Source organism: Populus trichocarpa, chromosome 1, assembly GCF_000002775.5.
Source record: "Populus trichocarpa isolate Nisqually-1 chromosome 1, P.trichocarpa_v4.1, whole genome shotgun sequence".
Lineage (NCBI taxonomy): Eukaryota > Viridiplantae > Streptophyta > Magnoliopsida > Malpighiales > Salicaceae > Populus > Populus trichocarpa.
In genome coordinates, this window is record NC_037285.2 from 19,858,010 (window position 1) to 19,875,678 (window position 17,669).

Here is a 17,669-nt window from a genome sequence, read left to right on the forward strand (position 1 = left end):
GAAGGTTAACAGGGGTTAAATCAAGTCATTTTTTTATGTTTTTTTGTTTAATTTTTTTTATTTCAACCTTCAATATTAGATTGATTAGAAATTAAACTTCATAGTTTATCTTAATTTGATTTTTATGGAATCATCTCAGTCACATGAATCGAGTTATAGGTTTGGTAGGTTAACCCGTATTGACTGGAGTTACTTGTTTTTTTTTTTAATTTTATCCTCCAACATTATATTGATTGAGAATTGAGTTTCATAATTTGTTTTGATTTATTTTATATAGGGTTAATCTGGTCTCATGATTAGGATCGTAAATTTAACAAATTAATTTAGGTTGAGTTGAGTGGATAAATATATTTTTGTTTTACTATTAATATATATATATAGATAGTAGAAGAAGAAGAAGAACGAGTCCCCACAAGTCCATAAGTGTCTCGTGGGCGCGGTGGCTTGAGGCGTCCCTTTAGCAGATGCAGCTGGTGTCCTCGTGCATTCATGTGAGGCTCAATAAATCCTACCACATTCTCCATCACCATCCTCATCATCATCAATATCAACTTAATTTCCCTCAACTTTTGTCCCTCTCGCACGCACGCACGCACCTAGGCCAGCCCAGCCCCTCATCATGTGTTTCTTTCATTACCATCGATCGATCCTCTCTTTAGTTTTTCTGTGGGGGAGAGAGAGAGAGCACATGCGATTACCCTTACCAAAAATACTCTAGTTTATGTCAAACGTTGTCTTGAACCCTTCTTAGCCAGTGTGTTAATTCAATAATGGCTGTGTCATTATTGCCCTCAAGCTTGTTTGTGTGTCATAATTCTTAAGGGTGGATGATATATAATTAATAATAATATCTAAAATATATATAGAAAGCCATGACTTTTGGGGCTAGCTAGGGTGTATTAATTAATCTACCTCTTTAATTTTCAAAAATCTCCCTCTTTGACTGTAGTGTTGATGATCAAATATCATGGATTATGGAATTAATTATAAGTTGGCCCGTTTCTTGACTGCAAATGTAATTAATCTATATATTGTTAATTAAGCTCCATTACTTGGCTTTCTTTCTGGCTACCTCCTTCAAACTACCTAACTCATCGATCATACAGTACTATCCTTTTATATAACAAGATTAATCATTATACATTAATATTGTTAATATATTTTATTGCATTAATTATATATATCTCTCTCTCTCTCTCGTTTGATTTGCTGATTGCTAGTTTCTTTATAAAAACTCTTCAAGATCTATTTAGAATCTTTAAGAACATACACGGTGGGATATATTTCTAAATCCTTTTGAAAAGGCTGGACTTTAGGACTTATATTTCATGAAGGGAAAGAAAGAAATGATTCGGAGGGGGGAACCTAATCTTTTTTTTCTTTTTTTGATTAACGTGGGTGTTTGGGTTAGCTTGCGTATACCTCGACTAATCTCACAGGCTCTGAAGTTAACGACCATGTAACCCTCCAGTGGCCCTGAGGTTTGTGGGGCTTCAATTAGTGATTTTTAGAGAGCAAACTCATGATCTGACCGGTTAATTAGCTACACCCTTTAAGATTCCTAGAAACTAATCTTATTTGATAGTTGCAGACGTTGGTTTGATTTTGATACTTTGCAATGCTTGAGGTACTCTCATAAAGTAAGTTGGATATTCGTAGTGATAGGGTGTGACCACATCCTCTTTGGAACTTATTCTATGTCAGCATGTGAATATCTTTTTTCTAATAAATTGGAGAATATGCTTCATTCTTTGAGTTCCTAGCTAACACTAGAAAGAAAGCAAATTAAATGAAATCCATGGCTACCTTTTACCAAAAATGTGGTCCTAAGATTTATTCCCTAATCAATCAATTATTTAAGACACAAAAGAGGAGGTCAGGCTCGCGATAAACTCAGACCCAAAAACTCAAAACAAGTGATGAAGCCTAAAGCATTAGAGAATAATCTATCTATCTTGGCTCTAAAAGCCTCGTTGCTTTACTAACTTAATTAATCATTAGAGAATCCCACAACCTTATTTTGCAAGTATTAGGGCTTAAGTCCATCGGTTCCATAATACATTTAAGCCTAAAGCATAAACAAGTCAAGAAGCTCCTCCAAACATCTAAAATTTAACATCACTAGCATTATTCTCTTCTTTTTTTGTGTGTTGAAAAAATATTGCTTCATTCCGCATTGAAGCGCGGACACCATGACTAAAGTATAAAGCTATATGGAGTATATGATTGATTGATCATATGATTGCATGTACAGAAGCAAGCGCAGAAAAGCTAGTTTGCGGTCCGTAAGAATCTTGCATGTGATGTCATGATTCACAGTATGAAACCGTCGTCGTGTCAAAAGAAAACAACAATAATCACAAAAGACTGCAATTTACGAAGATGATCAAAGCTGTAGAAAATTCATCTACAAGTAGGACTGTTAATGCATATCGATAAGCAATTGCTAAATTACAGAATCACAACCGATAAAGAGGCCATCACCTAGTTATGGCCCAACTAAAATGGAGTCGAAGGAGGATGAATTTAGGACAGTCATGTCCTTCAGCATCTTTACATGAAACTCCTGCCACCTGGTGGCTGAAATCCAAGATTTCTTTCCATTGCACAAAAGTCAATAAAAAAAAAAATCCATTCCTAATGATGTAAATTGGAAGAGAAGTATGATCGACTTAGATGCTTGGGATGGATTTTGCTCGAATGAATTGTTTGAGAATAGCTTTCTCATCATCAATGCGCTTTCTCTCTTCTGAATCTTTTGGTTTCACTTTTCTTTTTTCTTCCAAAATCCACTTGAATAGTTCACGCTGCTGATCCTCTCGAATAGGTTCACATAGCTTCACTACTTCAGAAATGGTAGGTGATGGTATGGGTGTCTCAGAAACTGGAGCGGTTGTACTAGGAGTGGATGAAGGAATTTTGCTTGAAACTTCCTCCTCCTGGACTGTATCCTTTTTCTTCGTTCTCATGAACAAGTAAGCTGCAAAAATTACATTAACCTCACTCAGTCCACGATGAGAAAAGCAAAGCACGATCCTGAGAACTACTAATCAAGCAATTTAGCTGGAAAACTACACGAACATCCCCATCCCACAAATCTAACATTTACACAAAGAAGTCGCACCAAATGTTGCAGCTAGTAACCATATACATGTAGAAATATTATTCCAAACATAGACTACCAAGGGTACAGAACAGATCAACAAGCTACACCTAAACACCAATTTTGGGAGATGGTTGTGAGAGCGTGTACGAGATGATTTCACTTGTCCCACGTCATCATAAAGCTCTCATGGGTAATAATCACTCCATACTCCCTGCTTGGTGCAGCATTGCATCTGATGATACTCCCAACCAAGGCATCCATGAAGTGTGCACCTAAAAGAATTGCCATGAGAGGTGCTAGTGCACTGCCTACTGCTTAGTAGTTGATGACAAGTTCTGTAACTATATGTAGTTAATCAAATCCAATGTCAAAGGATTGCTTTTGATGCTAGTAATGCTTTCAGTTAATAAACCATGGAAAAGAACTCAAGGACAGCTTTAGAATCCATCACATGTGGTTTCAACTCTGATCTTTAAAAGAAGAAAAAAAAAATCATACTTTATCACTCATCAAAGGCATATATATATATAAAGCTTGTCACTTCCATTAGTAGCAAGTAAACTCTTCAAGCAACTGCACTAAAAGGATACTCAAATCTGGAGGATTCGGAATTTCTACAGCATATAACCATGAAACAATTATCAATGGAGAACATTAATCACATAGCTCCAAATATTTATATCCGAGGATTTGAGAATTCAGTACTAGTGTGCAGAAAGGTTTTGAATGCATTTATCCCCAATAAGATGAAAAGATCATACTAGAACCATCAAAACATAAGAAGAAATGTGTAATATGAAGTACAGCCTTAACACAGCATCTCCAACATGGATGATTCACTAGGCAATGTACATAAATTTGATTGGACTATATTACCTTCAACCATGTTCAACCATCACAGTAGCACATACAATATCCACCCACCCATTCGTGTCAAGTCCAAAAAGGGTGCTTAACAAATTTACGAGTAATGTGACATCTAAACCAACTCATTAGTTTGATCTTTCAAAAAGAACTGATAACTATACTGAATTGGAATGGATTAAAAAAAATTCTATGTACCATAGTGGCTAGAATTTCCAGGTATCACCTACAGATAGCAGTGAAAGTGGACATCTGGCAAGGCCATTTCTAAGTTTACTTGAAGATACTGCAGTTCTAGGTGTTTTCAAGTTACCAATTGATAAGATAAAGTTTATGGCGCATTAGATACAAACACTTAATAGTTCATAATCCTAAAAACATCACCGCTATGGATCAGTTAGTTAATTTACAAAGATACAAGATAATACATTAAGTAAATATCCTCGACAGTACATAATCACTTAAAAAGGCTTGTCACCATTTGAATAATGTATTTTCTTCTCTAAAGTAACAAAATACTTTCTGAGTCTTAACTGCACTAATCATTTTTAATTGCTATAATCATGAAATAATTAGTAAATCATAAAGGTCAAATAATTTATTCAGGCAATAAGTGAACATACTAAACAGTTTGGAACTTGTAAGGAACTGTAATTATAGTGCCTTCAAGTGACTATAGCAAGCACCAGTCATAAAGCAATATCAGAAGATTGATTCAAACACCCACCATATGCCGGAAAAAGCAACTGAAGTGAGTAGAGTTCATCCCATCTCATTGAAATAACACAATTTCTCAAGTGAATAGAAAAGGAATAACACTCCTTATCAATTTCACATTAACAACAAAGAGCATCGGCACAGCAGGTAGAGCCTGTGCCTCCACATACTTATAGTACAATAAATTTAACACCATGAAATGCACAAAACAAAACAGAAATTTAAGTAGACACATCAAACAGCTGTAAAAAATATAAATAAAGTTGTTGAAGCAAATGCAAGACAAGAGAGCAGGGGAAGCATATGACAGTCATGTGCACCATTTATGACACTTCTAGAGAGAAAAACAACAGAGCAGAGTGCTAAGCCCATGATGACATAATATAGTCATCTTTTCTGAATCAATTTAAAAGTTTCACTATGTCAATATAATGACAATCATCTACATTTTCCTATTTCAGATAAAAAGAATATGTACACAGCACAATCTTTTGATCCTTCCATCACCTTGTTCAATTACATCCTAGCATCAATTAATGTCATAAACCAGAAGAAACAAACTGCACAATTAACTTGATGGTAGCCAAGTCTCCGGTAACTGAAAGGAAATATATGCCAAAAGAGACACTGGTATACATGATTTGCAGGACCCCAGAAGGCAGATAAAAAATATTTCTTTCCAACACTTTAGCCTCACAGTTAATCAAATTTAAATTGTTTTCAACCTGCACCTTAACCCAATAGCTGAAACTAGTGACAGTAAGCAAAAACCCCGACAAAGCCTGTAAATTGTATTTTCTGTTCATTAAGATGTTGATGTTACCGGTTGTATGCCAAACAACCAAAAAAAAAAGTGTCAAATAAATTTCATCCAGTACTTCAGACAATTTAACTGCCAATATCTGGATCTTGGTTTCGTAAAAGGCCATCTAAAAATTTGAAACAATTAATTACCAAAGCTATTTGACAGTTTTTCAGTTATTTGAGACCTGAAGGATGTGTAATGAAAGTAAGTACAGAGTCTCAATAGGCGAGAATCAGGTGCTCCTTTGCATAATATATACATCCATAACTCAAACAATGAGCCTGTGTTGCATAGGCTTTCACAAATTGATTGGTCTAGCTAGTATAAACTTGAAACTCTGAGAAACCTCCAGAATCCCCCTTTTTTTTTAGTTAATGATCTATGAGAACCTCAGTTGCAAGCTAATCCAAATGGTGATGCCATATCACTGTAGAAATTCAGTTTAGAGGGAGGGGTGGGCCACCAGGGAAAACCATTTTGCTATGAAACATCAGACTTATCAGCGCAATATGCTAATTCTCTATTTGGCATGTTTGAACATTGACACCATGGACAAACTGATATGTCATCACCCACTTAGATAAAAGAAATGCAACTGCTCAAAGTCAAATATACAAGTCACACTCAAACATCTACGAAACTCTATTGCCTCATATCAACTTCTGATTGTCAACAGAAATCATAATAAGGGTATTCCTAGAGAGCTAGGATAGACAAAGAACACATGTAATATGCCAGAGCTAGGATAGACAAAGAACACATGTAATATGCCAGAGCTAGGATAGACAAAGAACACATGTAATATGCCAGAGCTAGGGTGATCAATCATTGGATAACAAACAGTAACAGCAGCAAACCCCTCAATTCCACGATTGCTAAGTCATTACTCAGCCTGACAGCTGAACCATTCCCAATACGCAGCAAGAAACATTAAAATTCCTCAATCAGAACATTTACTCTTAGCCAAGCAACTATTGAAATGCAATACAATTATTATAAGATCCATCTAAATCCCTCTATTTTACAAGAAAACATCGAAAAATGTAACCAAGATTCAAGAAAGGAGATTCAAGGAGTCATTTCAAGAATCAAGACGGTAAAAAGTGGTAGTATATAAATATTCTTCGATTCCCAAACCGGAAAGATAAAAATTATCCAGCCCAAGTATAAAATCGAGTGAGAGAGTAAAATGGAAAAATAGAAAAGACCCATTTCGGCAAATCCAAAAATCATACATTAGAATTGAAAAGACAGAGAAAGCGAGCACCTCCAACACTGAGATTGACAGTCAAAATAAGGGGCCAAAGGAACTTGTAACGCCTAGCGAAAGACTCCTTTGGAGGCTGAGGGGGGGGTGGAGGTGCGGTAGACTGAGACCCCATTTTGTATGATGCAGCTGCAGCAGCAGATGATGATGATGATGATGTCCCTGTTGCTGTTGTTGGTGAAGACAAATCCTTTGCTTTTAGTTGCGCTATTGTTGTTGTTGTTTTTGCAACAAACAAATAGTAAATCGAAAGTTTAAAAGACCCAAAATGATTCGATAAAAAAGAAAAGATTTCTAGAAGTGATAATTTGTTACCTTTCTTGGGTTTGTTGGTGAAGAGCTTTAGACCTCCTTCTTCTTCTGCCTTCATTCTTCCTTGTGCTTCGACAGGAGGATTATTGAAAACTGCTACTGCTAGTATTGCCTTCCTTGTAGGGGTACCTTTGTCTCTTCCTACTTCTGCCAAATTGAAATGTTGGTTAACTAGTTTTGTGACCTCCAGGCTAAACAATTCTTTTTTAATGTAACAATATTCATACAATGTGAGTGTATTTAAAAAAAAATTAAAAAAATCCAAATTTTAGTGATAGATTCGACTGAGTAAAATAAATCGGTATCATTTAATAAGATAATACAAAAAGTAAAAAATAATCATGAGAACCTAAAAGAAAATGTAAAAAAAATTAAAAACAATGGATCTTAGTTTCAAGCCAAATCAATATGGAAAATTAAAATTGAAAAAAAAAAAAAGACTCAAATCAACTATAGTGAGCATGTAAAATCTACAACTCAGTTCATTTTAAAAAATAATTCAAAATAAAGCACTCGCTAACCAAGTAAGCATACTAAATCCTGTGAACCGAATCATGTAAATGTGATAGCTCAATAAAAGGCAAACCGAGAAAGATGATGATGCCCATTTTTAAATTAACTCAATGTTAAAAAATTAAAATTAATTTTTTTTTAAAAAAAGCAGCAAAAAAAAAGACCCAAGTCAACCTTGTCTAGCCTGTCAACCTTGTTTAGCCCGTCAAACTTGTGATCTTGATGATGAGATCAAGGTAACTGAATAAAAATAGAAACCGAAGAAAGAAAATCATGAAGCCTAGTTTTTTTATTAAAAAAAACTTGGAATGATGAAAATGAAAAAGAAAATCAATAAAAAAAAAAGATAAACCCTAATAAAAAAAAGAATGATGTTAACTCAGGTTAAGTTCTTAAATCCACGATTTGGGTTATGAAATCGAGAATCACCCAACCGAGAAACAAAATAGAATCCAATTCTCAATCAACCTCATGTTGAAGGATAAAATAAAAAAAAATCAATTTTACAAAAGGACCTAAAAAAAATGTAATCAAATGAATGAGGACCAAATAAGAATTAAAAAAAAAAAGGAGGAAATTGATATTTTTGGATTTAAGGGTGCAATTGAATAGAAAATTTAATTTCACAAAAGGATCAAAAACAAAAAAAAATGAATTAAAATAATGAGAACTAAATTTAGAAAATAAAATAATAGGAAAATCTAGAATTTTTTATCAAATGATAAAATTGAAAACAATTTGAAATTTTAGAAAAGAACTCATAATAAAAATTTAACAATCAAAAGTGTGAGGACCGGATTTGAACAATAAAATAAAAGGATAACTCTGCAATTTAGAATGGACAACGCAAATTTTGTGGAGAAAAGAGAAATGAGGAAAAGAAGGAAGAAAAGGTCGTTGATGACAAGCTATCGGGAATAAGCGTAAACACATTGCCGTATTAGGAAGAGTTTGTTGAGCTATGTTGATCGCCACCGTGAAAAGCCAAGTTGACCACCGTAAGAGGTCGCATATTTTGTCAGAGCGATGTGACCTCCCTCACTCTCTAGCATGTGTAATGCAAGTGCTAACTATTTTTAACTTGTCCATTAACTTCATCCCCCATATTTGTTTCATAATTAAATTTGGTCCCTTAAGCCCTAGTTGCTCTAAATCAATATAATTTAAGCATATTTCATCAACTCGAGCATCTATCAAGCACCAAAACTTTTTCTTGATATTGTGAGACCCTTGTAACCAGGCAAAAAAAAATAAACTATCAAGTCAATTCGAAAAAAAAAGGAGAAGGAAGGATTAGATTTGAAAGGAAAAAAAAAAGAACAATAACCAAAATAAATAAATAAATAAATATTTGCTCAAAAGTTTTAAAGCCTCAAATTTCATCCTCCATTGTTTTAATTGCTCTAAACTAGTAAAATTGAATTTTATTTCGCAAAATCAAGCATCAATTGAGTAACAAAATATTTTCTCAATACCTCTAGGTCCTTATTTGTAGGTAAATAAAACAATCCACGAGTCCAAACCCAAATAATTGCAATGTAATTAAAAGACTAAAAAAACAAATCAAATGACCAAATTGTAAATTTTCAAAAGATCAAATAAATAAATAAACACTAGGGATTATTGTTGTAATCTATAGTAATTTGTTTACAATTTTCTAAGGATAATTATGTTTTTTTTATAATACCCTTATTAAGCACTTTTTTTTTCTTTTTTTTTCCTTTTAAATTTGTGGGGTTTTTCCTCTTAAAGTCATTGAAAAAAAATATTTAGTAAAATATTTTGAAAGTTATTTAAAAGCTAAAACTCAAAAGCTATAAAATAAAGTTTTTGAATCTTATATAACATTTTACGTAAAAGGTTGGTATTTTAACAGAGTATATGTTACCCAAATATTTTATATATATAATTATAATGAGGCAAAATTAAAGCAAAAGGCAAAAAAAAACCTTGAAAACTCCCTTATTTTGCCATGTAACACCAAAAAAAAGTACCCATCTTCATCTCTAAACCTTTAATTAGGTTTTTCTTGTTGGAAACTATCGCCCCAACACAACCACCACTCCCTGCCCATGACTAAAGGTGTGTTTGAGAACGCAATACAAATCATGTTTTCTTAAATTTTTTATTTTTGTTTTGCTTAAAATAATTTTTTTCTTATGTTTTCAGATTGTTTTGATGTGCTGATATCAAAAATAATTTTTAAAAAATAAAAAAACTTCATTTTGATGCATTTCTAAGTAAAAAATATTTTGAACCGTCACCGTTATCACAATCCCAAACATACCCTAACCATCACGCTTTCACCACTTCCTAGTCAAAAAATCAAGGTAAAAATCCTATATTGTTATTAATTTTATGGGTTTTATATATAGTTAATTTATTATTGGTTAGTTGTGATTAAATTACTATTTAAGATTAGTTTGAAATAAGAGTTTGTTGAATTTTCTAAAAATTAGCTATGAATTTATGCCATTAGGATAGATTTTATACAATTTAGCATAAAAAATAATATGAATTAGGTTGAATTTTGATTAATTATGCATTGTGTTGGATGTTTGGATAAGTTGTTAAATTTGAGGATTTTTTTTGAATTAGTTGAAATTAGCGATGAATTTATGCGATTAGAATTGATTTCATGCAATTGATTATAAAAATAATATGAATTAGGTTGAATTTTGATCAATTATGTGTTGCGTTGAATGTTTGGATAAGTTGCCGAGTTTAAGGATTTTGTTTCAATTGTTTGAAAATAACTATGAATTTATATGATTAGGGTTGATTTCATGCAATTGAGCATGAAAATAACATGAATTAGATTGAATTTTGATCAATTATGCGTTGCATTGAATATTTGGATAAGTTACCAAATTTGGAGATTTTGTTTAAATCGGTTGAAATTAGCTATGGATTTATGTAATTAGAGTTTGTTTCATGCAATTGAGCATGAAAATAATATGAATTATGTTGAATTTTATCAATTATGCATTATGTTGAATGTTTGGATAAGTTATTGAATTTAGGGATTTAGTTTGAATCAGTTGAAATTAGCTATGAATTTATACAATTAAGGTTGATTTCGTGTGGTATAAAAATAACATGAATTATGTTCAATTTTGATCAATTATGGATTGCATTGAATGTTTGGATAAGTTGCTGAATTTTGAGATTTTATTTGAATCGGTTGAGATTAGCTATAAATTTATGCAATTAGGATTGATTTCATGGAGTTTTGTTTAAATTATGTTCAATTGACCAAAATTAGTTTTATTATTTCTCTACAAAATGTCTTACAAAACCATTTCAATGCAATTTTAAAGTAAATTTGTTTTGAAAAATTCAAGCAACTCCCATGGACAGGTTTCATGAAGGTTGAATCTTAAATCTTGGTGCATGTTTTTCCTTTAGTAAAAATATGAAGTGACCTTTTGTTTTTATGATTTGATGGTTAAAAGGGCTTGGGTTTCAACTCAAGAGTTTTAGAGAAAAAATACGTCTTTAAAGCATTCATTCTACTTGTATGAATAATAAAATATAATCATAATCTTTTGAAGATCTCTTTTTGCATGGTAGAGCATTGCTTACAAACCCAAATTGCTTGCCTTTGATTAAAAAGGACTTTATTAGGCATGTAATGTAGGTTTAGGCTATTAGTTATGAAAGAAAATGATATTTATAGGTTCAAGAGGTGTTTAAGGGCTCTCAAGACTAAGAATCACCAGCAATCTTTCCTAGGCCTTCCCTTTTTTCTTTATGATGGCCTTTCAGATTTTAAAAATTTTCTTGTAAAATAATCTTGTCGTGCCTTCTAGTGTCAGGCTTGGATTACTTGTCTTTTTTATTATCATCATCATCAGTGCATGACATGCTTAATTTTTTTGAATATTTTAATCTATATATGCCCCTAAATTTTTATTTGGTCACTTTTGATCTTTCTATTGATAATTAAGGATCATTTTGTGTAAAAATTTCAAGTTTAAATTGCTTTTATAAATCCTCTTACTTTTCTCTAATATAGGGTGTGATCCAAGTCAGGGTTCTTTTAAAAGAAAAATTTTACTAAGCTCAACGGGAACTTGTAAAGGATATTTTTCAAGTATCGTGAAAGCATTATCAAAGATGGTCTTTCATCATCTTAAACACATATGTTTAAGTTCAGTAAGCTTTGCTTTCATTCATTGTGATCAATTGAACATTCAAAATAGTTTCCATCAAATTAAATTATGAATTATTATTCAGCCAACTAAAACTCAACTTTAAAGTTAGTTTGAATCATTTTTGGTACATTTTTCAAGTTTTAAGTATGGTGAACTCCAACAACAGTTGAGAGTAACGTTGCACTTAAGGGACATCTTCATGGCTAAAAATCCGGTTTACCCTTTTAAAGGATGACTATGATACATAAAAATTGTTATCACATGAATGTATCAGTTTGGGAAAATTTGCAACAGTCATTAACAATAGATGATTTGATAAACTCGTTTAAATAAGTGAGAATAATAGAGCGATGTTTCTCTATCAAAATAGAAAGAGTAGGCAATGATGCAAAAATACCACAATTGGGGGGCGCCATCCAACCAAGGGGCAATTTCATGGCTAAGAAAGATTGTCACTTCTCAAAGAATGGTTAACTAAGTAGAGCTTCATTTATTGCCTAAAGGTTCAGGTTGTGCGACAAAGAGATCAAACACATTAGCCTCATGGGTAAAACCCATGTGAGTTGAAAAGTCAAAAGACCAAGAGAACTCATCTAAAAAATTACAAACCTCATCCATCAAGCAACAGAGAGATAGCAAGAAAAGGGGGTCTACATTTCCAACTAGGTAAAGATGCATACATATCATTTGATCCCAAATCATTGCATAGTGTTTTTACAAAAAATTTCTAGAAAACAAATCCTCAATGAAGTCCAACCCTACTATAAGAAAGGACATATGTTAACCCTGCAATTAAGAAGCACTAAGAAATTAACCTTGCCATCAAAAAGTACAACCCTGCCACTAGGAAGGACATGTGCCAACCCTACAATCAGGAAACACCAAGAAATTAACCCTGTCACTAGAAAGTCCAACCCTACCACCATGAAAAACGAGTGTCAACCCTACAATCAAGAAGCACCCAAAAAATTAATCCTGCCATCAGGAAGTCCAACCCTACCATCAAGAAGCGCCAAGAAAATCAATCACATGTAGGTCACCTAAACACAGACCATTAATGAGAAATCCTAGATATTTATCACACCACAGGCAAGTTACCTGATCACAAACCATGGGCAGGTCACTCAAACATAGACCATTCATGAAAAGTCCTGGATATTTTCACGCAAAGAGTTGACGCTTGAATACCCAACACAATTTCCTTTTCTTTACAAACTTACTTTCTAAAGTCCTATACAAGACTTTATATCGTAATTATTGTAAAGAGATGGGTAACTGTCATTACTTAATTTTTTACCCATTTTTTTTACTTATTTCAAAAAAAATCCAAAAAATAGCAAAAAACAATCCAAAAAATATAGTTTTGATGTATTTGAACTATTTTTTTGGCATTTTTAGTGTTTTTTCAAAAGAAATTAAAAATTCAAAAATTTACTTTCAACACGTTCGGTTTTTAACGCGCTCATTTCAAAATTATTGATCAATTTTATTGAGTCGACGTTGACATTACCTTTTAAAAAGCATATATCAAAATATAAAACAAATAAGAAAAATAAAAAAACAAAAAATATTTGGATAAATGGACCAAAAGAGCAAAAAGAAAAATGAGGGGCCAAATTTTTTTAGTTGCTTGGGGACCAATCAATTAGGAGAAAAATGACAAGTTTATTTTGCCTATAAATAAATGCTTGCACCACAAAAAAATGGAGAGAATTTTAGGGAAGAGCATTAGCCAAAAGAAAAAAAAAGAAAAACAAAAAAAATTGTTCTCATATTCTCTCCCCTCACACACACAAAAACCTAACCCATTTTCTTTATACCTAGCCGCTAGCCACCACACAAAAAAAGGTGACCCACAACCTCTTTTCTACTGTAAGTCCTCTCCATTAACACCCAAGCTTTATTCTAATGATGATCCCTTCTTCATAGACTAGTGACTCTTCAGCCTCCTTCCATTTCATTGTCTAGCTGCTACCCACTCTCCTTTCATTAAGAAACTCTTATCATTATCAAATGTCATTCATAGCTTTGATGAATTTTATTGAATCATCATTTGATTATTGTTATCATAATGACTTATTTGCTCCCCAGCTGATCTAGATGGTATTTGTTATCCCTCTTAGGATCCACTGCATTACCCCTCAACTTTTTAAAGATGACTTATAAGAAGTATCAATGTTATTTCTGTCAAAGTCTTTGCAAACTCGGTCAATGACTTTTTTGTTTGAAAATTGCTTTCTTGCTTTGGAATCAACTCATAAATTTCAAAGATTATATACATTCAAGTCTAATTGTTGCAAAAAAAATCATGATATGTAATTTTAAAAGTGTTTCTCTAACCCTAGGACATGTCATTCAATGCTAAGATACAACTTTTATGTTTTTTGGTTAAGAATTGACAAGGTAAAGGTTAAGGAAGACTTGTTAGCTCAAAGTTGGGCTATTTGTGGCTCAAATGATTTTTTTTTTCATATTTAAAGACATAAATTCATCTGATTTAAGCTTTAAGAAATTGTTTTGAATTTTCTTACAATTCCCGAGGGGTATAATCTTTAGGAAAAATGATAATTTAATCTTTTATCATAGCAAGGTTGGAATTGGTGAATGTATATAATAAGGTGACCTTTTATTTTTGTGGGCTTTAAAACAAAAGGCTAGAGTAATTATCAAAGTTTTATTTGGAAACATTTGTCTTTTTTTTAGCATTTATGTTGTTAGCATGAATAATAATGAGTTGTTTTGTTTGCGATGTCATGAGTTTTATGGAAATGTTCTTTTTGCATTTTGATAAAGCCATTTATTGGTCCAAGTTGTTTGCTTACTTGATTAGAAAGTTTTTTAAAAGGCACGTAATGCAGGTTATTGATTTTAGCCATTAAAGAATAGGATTTGAAGGCTCAAAAAGTATTTCAAGGTTCTAAAGACAGGATCACTGTCATAGTGTCTTTCTTTTATTTCATCGTGTTTCTTTGACTTGCTTTTTTTAATTGCTTAGATGGGGCATCCTCATTTTGTTTTGACCTTAACTTGATCTTCTTTTTTTGTTTTTCCATTTGGGTACGCCTCCTGACATTTGGATTTCTCAGGCTTTTTGGCTTTTTCACGAACTCTCTTTGACATTTGATCTTTGAGGTTTTAGACAAGGATTTAAATCCAAAAAAAGGAGAGCAAAAGTTGCTACTTTTTCTCTAAAATGATCAACTTGTTTTCCTCTCCTCTATGAAGAATCTGTGAGCTCCTCCACCAACCACTATAATTGTCAACACACCCATATTAGCTGAATTGGTGATCTTCCTACATCACCTGCACAACGTAGCTCATTCCAACCACCACGGCCTGTGTGCACGATTATAAACAATAACAACCACAACTCATCCTTACAACACACGAAGACCACCACGATACTACCACCGTAACAGTAAGACCAATAGTAACTAGCTACTACCATCCATCACCAGCCTTAGGTCTCCTTCACAGCTCCTCCCAAAATCAAAACACCACCACCTAATAACAACCCAAATACCATTGATCAGTCCCACTGTGGTAGCCCATTTAAGCCTTTACCATCCCCTATGCCCACGTAGCAACTAACCATAACAACAATAACCAGTAAAACCCATAAGTATCACCAGCCTCTTCCTCATAGGCCCTCATAACAACGATAACAATAACAGATGAGGAGAGAGAAAAACAGATCTGTAATAAAAGAGATGAGAACCAAAGCTTTATGGTGTGATATTTTCTTTTACTAGTAACAATTAAATTTTATTTATGTTTTGCCAAACATGCTCTTAGCAGAATTTGAATAAATTTTTAAATGTTTAGAAGATAATTTTTTGCAATTAATTTGAATTCGACACTTTTTACCCTCTTATATTTGATAGTTGGAATTGTAACCTACACGTGAGACACTTTTTTGGTATTAAATAAATTAGTTTTCATCCCCAAAAACAACAAAAAATATATTTCTTTAAAAATACAATTTTATTTTAAATTGCATATAGCTAAGTCTTTCAAAAATAAAAAAAAATTAAATTTGCATAAATAATAAAAAAAATAAAAGGCATAATAAAACATCTTTATATAAAAAAAAATCAAGAAAATAGTTTTGTTGATATCTATGCAAATATTTTTGGATTTAATAGCCCGTTTATAAAATCCATGAGAACTTAGCCTACATTTTAAAAATTCAAAAAAAATTATTTTGTTTGTCTTAATATCAAGGATTATGAAGTTATATGTAAGACATATTAATGATATATATATATATATATATATATATATATATATGTTTTTACTCTATAATGGCTAGACTTTATCCTAATAAGATATGGACCTTCTTACCGAGGATGATTTTTCTTAAACCTTAGACAGTTCAATGGTTAGAAAACACAACAATATCTTAGTTTATATCACATAAATAAATAATGCAGCTTATCTAGGTAAGGTGTACTAGGAGTGATACGTCTTTCTTATACACAACTAGTTCTCTTATCCAAACTCTAATACTAGTTAGAGTTCCTAGTGACAAAAATATTAGGTGGCGACTCTATCATCTTTTTACTGATAGGAAACAAGAATTCCTTGTTCTTTCCCCATCACTACAAAGATCCCGATTTGAGAGAACGATCACCGCGATGCTGCACATGTATGACCTTTTTATTGTAGGGTTGGGGCCTTAAGCTCGCTTGCTCACTCACGATACATGATCCAATTACTCATAAGGGCTAGAATTTTTCTCTCAACAGGTTTGGAGGCACGACTAGCACCCCGTCCCTTGGAGAATCACACCTTCCTTTTTCTTCTCCTGCTTTGATATCTTGTGTTGTTTCTAGTGTGAATTTTTAATTTCAACGTGACTCATCTATCAGCTCTAGACGAGCATCAATATTTGAGAATTTTATATTGAGCTCTTCTTGTCTTGTGGCTTGCAACTCCTTTTGTATTTGCCTTATATTGAGTTAGGTTATTGTGCTTTGCATGACTCGAAGCTCATATTGAAGTTCGTCAGTCAGGTCAAGAAGTTGCATTATGCTAATCTAACTAAGTTAATGTGGCGTAATCCTCTCACAATGATATTTTAAGTAAAAAACAATTTGAAAAATAGACTATAACACAAAAACAAACATTCACCAAATTTAAACTTATCAAGGTAACCATAACACAAAAAAAAAAAAAAACAAAAACAAAAACAATATTTATTTTTCCTCTTAAAAGTATTTCTTGCACGGTTTATTCAACCTCGTAGTTTTTTTCCCTTATAAATTCAATTGCAAGGTAAATATAATTATTTTTATTGTTGATAACAATATAGTACACAAAGTTTATAGCTTTTTACATTGTATATATCTTTTTTACTAATTATTTTATATAGTTTGAAAAATCTTATGATTTTAGAATTTATTTGTTTAGGATCTCAACTAATTCTAGTTAACAAGTTGTTTAAGACCACTTCTATACTCTAATTAAATTCAATTATAGCGTTTAATTACATTCAATTGATAAATAAGTTGAATTCACATGTTTGAAAGAGCTAGAGTTTAATTAATTTTGTTTTCTATATTATCCTTGTCATCTTCATCTTATTTATTCAAAAGTATCTAAAAAAATGGGTAAATGAGTATTTCGAAGAAGCTAGTTTTAACATCAATATCTCCTCTTTAGTGTAGTAAATTAGAGGGGTTGGTCTCTAATTTATTTTTGTATCATTTTTAAATATTGAATTTCATTTGAGATTCAGTTCTTGACACTAAAAATAATGAGATTTTATTAAAATCTCTAAATTGAATTCATTTGAAGGGGATTAGTCTCTGATTTATTTTTATACTATTTTTAATTATTGAATTCCATTTGAATTTTAATTTTTGATACTCAAAATATTCAAAATATGAAATTTTATTAAAACATTTAAATTAAATTCATTCCAAA

The 17,669-nt window shown here is 32.1% G+C and overlaps 1 protein-coding gene and 1 long non-coding RNA gene across 4 annotated transcripts; both read right to left on the reverse strand.

Annotated features, from left to right (window-relative positions):
* Positions 1 to 2,354: 2,354 nt before the first annotated feature.
* On the reverse strand, positions 2,355 to 7,246 carry LOC18094854 (uncharacterized). Of its 3 annotated transcripts, none has more exons than XM_006369229.3 (3): positions 7,075 to 7,242; positions 6,760 to 6,927; positions 2,355 to 2,980 (listed from the first exon to the last, which is right to left on the reverse strand). In XM_006369229.3, the coding sequence occupies exons 1-3, from the start codon at positions 7,127 to 7,129 to the stop codon at positions 2,673 to 2,675; spliced, it is 531 nt and encodes a 176-aa protein (XP_006369291.1). In that variant the 5' UTR covers positions 7,130 to 7,242; the 3' UTR covers positions 2,355 to 2,672. The 3 variants fall into 3 exon arrangements, with proteins under 3 accessions (XP_006369291.1, XP_006369292.1, XP_052306034.1); XM_006369230.3 differs by having other exon boundaries at positions 6,760 to 6,966; XM_052450074.1 differs by having other exon boundaries at positions 6,760 to 7,246.
* LOC127904918 (uncharacterized) lies at positions 3,035 to 6,753 on the reverse strand. Its single transcript, XR_008058346.1, has 2 exons — positions 3,697 to 6,753; positions 3,035 to 3,447 (listed from the first exon to the last, which is right to left on the reverse strand). It is a non-coding gene; the product is annotated as an uncharacterized LOC127904918 (long non-coding RNA).
* Positions 7,247 to 17,669: the final 10,423 nt, after the last annotated feature.